The 8,594-nt window shown below is 50.8% G+C and overlaps 1 protein-coding gene across 1 annotated transcript; it reads right to left on the minus strand.

Annotated features, from left to right (window-relative positions):
• Nucleotides 1–1,691: 1,691 nt before the first annotated feature.
• Nucleotides 1,692–5,285, minus strand: CUNH17orf97 (chromosome unknown C17orf97 homolog). The gene is made up of 2 exons (XM_036339723.1): nucleotides 4,775–5,285; nucleotides 1,692–2,492 (listed from the first exon to the last, which is right to left on the minus strand). Exons 1-2 carry the CDS (start codon nucleotides 5,283–5,285, stop codon nucleotides 2,008–2,010), a joined length of 996 nt encoding a protein of 331 aa, XP_036195616.1. The 3' UTR covers nucleotides 1,692–2,007.
• Between the last annotated feature and the right edge of the window lie 3,309 nt (nucleotides 5,286–8,594).

Consider the following 8,594-nt stretch of genomic DNA (forward strand, 5'->3'; position numbering starts at 1 on the left):
AAAGACCGTACCCTTTTATGTAATGATGTTTACTTTGAATTTATATTAGTTCACACAAACACTCCATCCATGCTTTTGTTCCGGCCCTCCGGTCCAGTTTAAGAACCCATTGTGGCCCTCGAGTCAGAAAGTTTGCCCACCCCTGATCTAGGCCCACAGGTGTGCAGGCTGGAAAGGCCAGGAAAGGAGCACCCCAGGCCCAGCCCTCAGCTACCGGAAGGCGGGCAGGCTAATCCTGAGAGTGTTTCCCTGTGAGATGAAGCCCCAGTTGTCCCGAATGGAAGTTGGTTTAATAGTGTCTGGGGACTGGTGCGGCTATTATGGAAGACAGTATGGAGTTTCCTCAAAAAATTAAATATGGAACTGCCATTTGACCCAGTGAACCCACTTCTAGGAATATATCCTAAAAACCCCAAAATACCAACCAGGAAGAATGTATGCGCTCCTACGTTCATAGCAGCACAATTGACAATAGCTAAGATCTGGAAACAGCCCAAGTGCCCATCCGTAGATGAGTGGATAAAAAAGCAGTGGTACATTTACACCATGGAATACTATGCAGCAGGGAAAAAGATGAATCTCTTACCCTTTGAGACAGCATGGAGGGAGAGTATCACGCGAAGTGAAATAAGTCTGTCAGAGAAAGACGTATCACATGATCGCACTCATATGTGGATCCAGAGACGTGGAAGCATGGAACAGAGTGCGAAAACTCGGAGGGAAGGTGGGGGAGTGTGGGTGGGTAGGAAATAATTAACCATGGACCTCCTGGCCCATGGACACAGAAAATGGGGTGGCAAGAGCCTGAGGCGGGGGGTGGGGAGGGGCAGGCTGAAGGGGGTCAATTAGGGAATAAAGGGGACATATGTAATACTTTCAACAATAATTAATTTTACAAAAATAGTGTCCCTGGATTGGCTGTCTTGTGTGTGTGTGTGTGTGTGTGTGTGTGTGTGGGTGTGTGTGTTAATCCTCACCGGAGGATATTTTTGCCATTGATTTTGAGAGAGGGTGGAAGGGAGGGGAGAGGGGGAAACAGGTAGAGGGGGCAGAGTGAAACATCGATGTGAGAGAGAAACATCAATGGGTTGCCTCCTGCACACACCCCAACCGGGGGTCAGGAATCGAACCTAACAGCCCAGGTGTGTGCCGTTGACCTGGAATCAAACCCTCAAACCCTCCGATGTGCAGGCCAATGCTCTAACCACTGAGCCAGGGCGTGGCTGCCTTTTCTTCCCTGTTTCTGTTGGTCTTTCCTTCACCTCCCAAGTAATCTACTTGCACCCGAGTCCTCGACTCAGGGTCCGCTTCTGGGGGAACCCAAACGAAGAGAGCGGTGGCCCTCGCTCGATATTTGTGGAAGGGAAGCATGGCAACCCGGGACAGGTAGCATAGCAGAGCCTTTGCAAAACTTTGCTTACAACGCCATTTGGGGGGATTCGGGAGGATCGTGTTTATAAGAGAAGCAATATGCACTTTGCGACGTCTCAGCATAACCTCCCAGGAATGGCGTCTGGGGCTCACTTGTCCTGAAGACCACATGAGGGCAGGGAGCGTGTTTAATGAATAGGAAAGGTCTCCAGGATATTTGGAGCATTTTCCTGGAGCCCACAGAAGGGTGCTGTGTCTGGAGCTTTACCCACGAAATTCGTTTAAGAGTTAGAATTGCTAGAATCTATACACGTTCCCTTTTTTGGGGGGGAGCGGGGAGGCGGCAAGTTATCTAACTGTGATGAGAAATGAAAGTGCAAAGAGATGCCAGCTTCTCTGAGCAAAAGGAAATGCAGAAAAAGACCTCGTTCGCTAAATTGCGTGTGTGGAGGAGCGGTGGCTGCCCCGGGCCCCTGAGGGCACCGCGGTGGCAGGAGGGTCGACCTCATCAACAACACAGCAGCGGTCTGCTTCCTGCAGAGGTAGGTCTGATTTCCTTTTATTCTTCTCCTTTTTCTAACACATAAACTTGCGGTAAGGATAAAGGATAAGCTTGTCAGTCTCACGGGTGGGTTTTCACTCGGGCAGAGTAGTGGCCAGGTCACAGTGTGGGGGCCCCGGAGCCAGGCTTCCCCCCAGGAAGTCGTCAGGGCCGGCGACTTTTAACGCCAGCTGCCTGCTGTTGGTGCTGTCCTGGGAGGGACGGGCTGGGTTCTCCGGCTTCTCCTCGGCACAGGGGTCAGAGTGGATGCCCTTGAGGGCCAAGACCCGGTACCGCTTCCTCCGGTTGAGTTTGTATATGCGAATCCGCTCCTTTTCTGCCTCTGGGTCGGCGAGAATTCCATCCCAACGCAGACTCTCGTTGATCTTGTTGGAGAGTTTCTCTTCGAATTTGCCAAAGTTGGGGAGATTGACGGAGGAGGAGAAAGAAGGGACGAGCTGGTTTGGCTCTTTGTCCTGCCTGTGTTCTGGTCTCGGGCCATGATCTTTGCCGGGACTCAGGACATCGTGGAAAGATGAAGACAGCTGCTGCTGCTTCAGGCTTCGGCTCTGGCGTTTATCTGCTGAGCAGATGAGCAGCGTTAGCGTTTGCGGTGATGTCTGCCCTCCTCCTGCTCAGGAAGGATGCCAAACTCACCAAAGGTATAAGGGGGTGGGGAGTGCAGGCTCCTCCTTACCGAGGGCTCAGTGGCCACGCCCACCAGCCTGGGACTCACTCCACTGCCATATGCTTTAGGTGAGCACCTACTATGAGCCAGTCCTCTGGATACAGGCTATCAGCCCAGTTTTCCAGGTGAGGAAACAGACTCCGAAAGTCTCAGTAACTTGCCAATGTTATATAGCAGGTGGGAGGGCCAGGATGTGTGTTTGTGTGTGCGTGTGTGCGTGCGTGCGTGCATGTGTATGTTTAGCGCCAGGATTTTGAATGCAGGCCTGACTCCCAGTGCCCTGTTCTCTCCTCTGTGCCATGCTGCCCCTCACTTCACCTCTCCACATGCTCACCCAGATTCATTCAGTTCTAGGCGCCCATGACTCTGCCCCCCGCCCTCCGTCTAGACTTCTTTATGATGGAGAAATGGAGAACAGAAAAACTTCCTGCATCTGACTGTGGAGAGTAATATCATGCCAAGCCAGGAAATACTTCTGCTGTGTGGCTTGTACTGGTTTTTTTACATTAATAAGATTCCTGAGTTATATAACACACATAAGCAGTGGTTCTTTCATCAGCTTAGCCTTCTTTTTGGTGGGGAGGGAAATCCCCCCCCCCGCCCAAAAAAGAGAAAAAATGCTCTTTTGACATTTCTGTACCTTTCTACTCCCCCAGAACTATTCGGTGTCCCCTGCTGACAGTAGGAAGTGCGTGCCACTCTAATTTCTAGAGTCAGAAGCTAAGCCAAAAAGACAATAAGTTTTCCTAATTTGGTTTTGCAGACACAAAACCAAAGGAGGGCTTTTTGACCTAACCTCCAGAATTGTGTGCCTTTTTATTACGATGCCACCTGATGAATAATTGTGATCTTCCTATTGTTTCCTTCCCCAAACTTCCAGGTTGACATGGGGCCGGCGGCCACTCCTTCTGCCTCCAGCTCGCCAGGGTGCCAGCTCTGCACACAAAGGCCCAGGGCCAGAAACTGGACCCAGGACTAGCCACACTAGAGGTCAGGGCTGCTGAGCCAGGGTCAGCGAGAGCCCCCCCAGACAGCCAAAGCCTGGAGGGAGACCACACAGGTGACAGTGGAGATAGCGTTTTACATCAGTTATTCTCTCTCCATAAAATAGGTGCTCAGTGCCTTTGTCAAAAAATCAGGGGGGTCCTATGAGAAGAGTTCAGGGAGATGTAGGGGTTCTGTGGGTGTGTGGCAGCGGCTGGTGTGTGGATCTGATGTGTCCTTGAGAGAGACTGGAGTGAGGCCTGCATGCATACAGTTGTATGTGTACAGGAACTGCTTGGGGGGGGGTGTCTCTGCATGTGAGTGTGAAACAGTATCTGTATGTGTGTGTAGGCTGTGGCTGTGTGTGCCTGATGGGGTATCTGTGCTTTAGTTTTATGTGGTGCTTATAGTGACATAAAGGGGTGTTGTTGAGGATGTTTGGGATTATAAAAGTATGTAGCAGTGACGGATGTGATGGTGTGTGTGCCGTGGGAGGCTGGCCTTGGTGGACGGGTGGTGGGGATGACCATCTGTGCAGGGAGGACACTACTTCATATGCATTAACTGGGTGTCTACATGACATCCAGAGGCCAGCTACCCCTGAGGGAGGAGGAGGCAAGGAGGGTCTCTAGACAGAAGGCAGAAGTCTGTGTTTCTGTGTGTGAGGAGTGTCTGCCTCTAGTGCTTAGTGGCTTTGGCTTGGGGGAAGTCTGTGAGGATGACGCGATCTCTGTAGGAGGGCTTGAGATTTCTGTGGGGAAGGTAGGGAGGTTTAGGATTGCAATTCAGCTGAGCGTTTAGTAAAGGTGAGGTGCTGTGTGGGGCTGGGAGACTGTGGGAATAATGTTGGGTATGGGAGTGTCTTTGTTTGGGGTAGAGTGTCTCCATGGATGTTGAGAATTCTCGATGCAGGATTTGAGATCTCTGTGCTCTTTGGGGCAGGGTTTCTGTGTACATGGATGGTCTTTATGAGCAGGGGAGGGGCATCGCGGCGTGGCGTAAGTGGGAAGCGGGAGGACCTCTATCTGGGACGGGTGAGTGTCTGCTTCTGGTCTGAACTGGTCCCCAGGTAGATGGGGGTCTCTGTGAGGGACGCGGGTGGGTGACCTGGGGCGGGGGGGGGGGGGGTGGTTAGGGGGAGAAATCTCAGGTACAGGAGCTGAGGCTTCCGAGCTGGCTGTTCCTCTTACCGTCTCCCTTGCCTGACCTCTCAGTCTTTCTCTTCTTCTTTTTCTTCTTCCCCTTCCGTTTGGGCTCTGGGGCGCAGCTGGAGATGGGAGGCAGTCTGGACTCCTTTGTGTCCGCAGGGCCGCCCTCTAGCTCCTCTTCCTCATCCTCATCACCCTCGCCATACCTCGCCGCCCCGGCCCCACGGAGGCCGTCCATCCGCCGCTGCGGGGCCGCCAAGTGCGCGTGGGTCAGCCCAAGACGCGCTGCAGGCCAGCGGGCGGCTCCAGGCGCTGAGGGCTTGACCAGACCCACGCGTCTCCATGGCGACAGCCACACAGCGCGCGCGCGTGCGCATTCAGGAAGCTTCAGCCTGGGCGCCGCCCGCGGACTAGGTGTGCGCATGCGCGGTTCAGTCTGAGCCCTTGGCAGAATGGGGAAGAGTGAGAGGTTGTCAGTACTCGTATACTCCAGCACCTTTTCCAACGCTGTTTGTTCTCGCCGCACCGTGTGTCCTCCAAGCTCCAGTCTCATACATCTACCCTGGCTTTCCAAGCCCAAGATGTGCAAAATAAACTTACTTCATTGCTCTCCGGGAAGAGAACAGCTGGGCCGGCAGGCGCCTGGCGGTCCTACCCCGACCCGCTCACCTAGGCTGGGACTCACCGCAGTGTCTGGCACTTGGACGTCTAACGTCCGGACACCCCCCCTAAATGATCTCTGCTTCCAAACTCTCTCCAAGAATTCCTTATCGACTCAGCTGCTAGAATTAATTTTTGAAGACGGATAGTTTCCCTCCCTTGCTTAAAACCCTCCAATGGGGCCCCCTCACAATTCATACTGAGATTGAACTTCAGTGTGGCTCACAAAGCCCGGCGTTTCTCTCCAGGTTTATTCACCACAGATTATATATAGATCCCCCCAAAATGGCAGGAATAACATCTCTCATCCCACACGCTCGTCTAGAATTCTGCCATTTCCACATCAGGAGGCAGGCAACTCCACTCCCCTTCTGAGTGGGCTGGTTGGCTCACTCCTACCGGTGTGTGGTGGGAGTGACACTGTGACTCCTTAGGCCAGGTCATAAAAGGTAATGCAGCATCCACTTCATTATTGGAAGACTTGCTCCCGGCCTCCTGGGCCTCCTGGGAAGGAGTCTGAGCACCCTGAGGCCGCTAGACCGGGAGGGAGCCCAAAAAGACCACGGGGAGAGACCCTAGGACGTGAAGGGAGGTGCCCACAGCTGCTGCAGGCCCCAGGCCAGCCCTACCCCAGCCCTTCCTGAATTCCTAACTCAAAGGGATTGTGAGGGATCATGAAATGGTTGTTGTTATTGAAGTTACTACATTTTCGTGTGATGAAGTTGTGCAGCACTGGAGAACCAGAGCACCAGTCTTTGATTTCTGCCATCCTAGTGTGTGTGAAGTTGTATTTCCCTGTGGTTTTAAGTGCCGTTTCCCTGCTGACGAATGAGGTTGAGCATTTTTTAAAAACTGCTTATTGGCCATTTGAATGTCTTGCTTTATAACGTGTCTGTGGAGGTCTTTTCCCATGTTGTAATGGGAATGTTTATATTTTTTATTGTTGATTTGTAAGGATTCTTTATATGTCTTGGATATAAAATCCTTCCTCAGCTGCAAAGATCTTCTCCCAGGTCTGCAGATTTGGGTTTCATTTTCTTAATGGTGTCTTTGGATAAATTCTGGTGAAGACACTTTTTTTCAGTTTTTTCTTTTTGTATCTTGCCCCAGGAAATCTGTCTTACTCCTACATCACAAAGATGGTCTTCCGTTTTCTTCAAGAACCCGTACAGTTCTGGGGTCTTAGGTTCGGCCCATGATCCACCTCAAATTCATTTTGTGAATAAAGTCCGATAGGGGTCAAGATTTATCCACAAGTGGATTTCTGGTTGTTCCAGCAACTTTCATTAGAAAAACATCCCTTTCCCTATTCACTTACTCATCACTTTTGTAGAAAACCAATTGATTGTATACGTGTGAATCTATCTCTGGACTCAATTCTGTTTCCTTGATCTATCTGTCTCTCCTTACACCAGTACTGATAGGGGAAGGGTGTGTAATAGAAGCAGAATTATAGTTAATAGCGATTCACTACACTAACAATAGAAACGGGTTTTTTTCTTATAGACTCTGGTAAACTGGAGGATGTTTTGCAAGAAGAAAAACAGGGCCATAAAGATAAGGCGGCCTCCAAGCCCAGATGGGTCCATTGCTCAGAAAAGAAGATACACTTTAAGTGCGAGTCAAGGACAGGACTAACTGAAGGGAGAGACCGTGTTCTGGGCTAATCTCTGCAAGGATGATGATGGAAAGCAGACCGTGGGAATTCACTAGTGTTAGTCGTCCCGCCCCCCCCCTCACCCCCTAACCCTACATAAGGGCTGGCTTGAAATGAAGTGTCAGAGTGGTCTTTTCAGGGCATTGCACCTGTTGCGCTCTCAGACCGCCGCCACCTGAATCATAAACAGCACCACGAAGATTCAACCCCATCTCTACTTAATGGACTCTAGTAGCCACCAGCAGCAGGACTTTGTTCTGGTTTCAGTACCACAACGTCCTAGTTATTGTAGCTTTATCGTAAGTCTTTTTTTAAATCCTCACCCAAGGATACTAGTATGTCTTCAGAGAGAAAGAGAGAGAGAGAAACATCGATTGGTACATGCCCCAACCAGGGATTGACCTCACAACCTGGGTATGTGCCCTGAATGGTAATCAAACCCGAAACCTGCATGGGACTCGACGCTCCAACCAACTGAGCCACACTGACAAGGGCTATGAGAAGTCTTGGTATAGCTGTAGCCCGTTTGGCTCAATGGATAGAGCGTCGGCCTTCGGACTGAAGGGTCCCAGGTTCAATTTTGGTCAAGGGCACATGGGTTGTGGGCTCGATCCCCAGTGCGGGGCATGCAGGAGCCAGCCAGTCAATGATTCTCTTTCATCATTGATGTTTCTCTCTCTCTCTCTCTCTCTCCCTCTCCCTTCCTCTCTGAAATCAATAAAAACATATTTTTTAAAAAAGAAGTCTTGATATAAGGTAGCGTAAGTTCTCCAACTTTGTCCAGTGTTTTGATTATTCTAGAACACTGGCTTTTCCATATACATTTTTCAAAAAATCTTGTCTATTTCTTCAAAATCGTCCACTGGGATTTTGATGGGGGTTTCATCAAATCTATAAAGTTTGGCACTCTGATACTCAGTAATTGCAGTCATTAGTACGGACCCATACACAGGCTTGTGTGGACACATTGCTTTGTAAAGGACTCCTCTGTTCTGTGTGTCCTGAGTCCTCTCATCCACTAACCGTGGGAGGCAGTTAGACGTGAGCAGAGCAAGGACGATGGGCCAGGAGCAGGAGGTCAGCAGGGTGGAAAGCCCAGGTGCCTAGCAACGGACAGTTGTAGCGTGGAACCTGCCCCCAGGGTGACCTCTCCTCCCCTAGCATATCGCTGGTCATTACATTTAGACCGCCTGACCTTTCCTCCCTAGAGATAACATCGAGGCCTCAGTTGTTTTTCAGCTCCAGGCCCAGAAAAGTAGCAAAACCAGACAAGCCACACCATGGATGCTCTCAGAACCAGCTGCATTGAATAAAGACCCCCTGCCCTGGTGCCAACACTCTTCCCTCCAACCTCCCCCCCCCTCCCTCCCCCCAGGTGCATCACCTTCACCTTCCTCACTTCTAAGCTCCAAGGGCCCTTCCTTTGCCTCTATAACTTATTCACTAAGCCCATTTCTTCTAGAATTACTTCTTCTACCTCTGTGATCTTCTAGTTCCCTTATAGCTTAAGTCTTGGCTCTGAATTCTTTCCTAGCCAGAACCCAA

Source organism: Myotis myotis, unplaced genomic scaffold (assembly GCF_014108235.1).
Source record: "Myotis myotis isolate mMyoMyo1 unplaced genomic scaffold, mMyoMyo1.p scaffold_m19_p_17, whole genome shotgun sequence".
Classification (NCBI taxonomy): domain Eukaryota; kingdom Metazoa; phylum Chordata; class Mammalia; order Chiroptera; family Vespertilionidae; genus Myotis; species Myotis myotis.

Bases quoted from the DNA above. Each gene is read 5' to 3' on its own strand.
- CUNH17orf97 (XM_036339723.1), bottom strand. From the start codon at position 5,285: ATGAGACTGGAGCTTGGAGGACACACGGTGCGGCGAGAACAAACAGCG. The intron at 2,493-4,774 runs GTAAGAGGAACA...TCTGCTCAGCAG, and splicing joins GAGGTCAGGCAAGGGAGACG to ATAAACGCCAGAGCCGAAGC.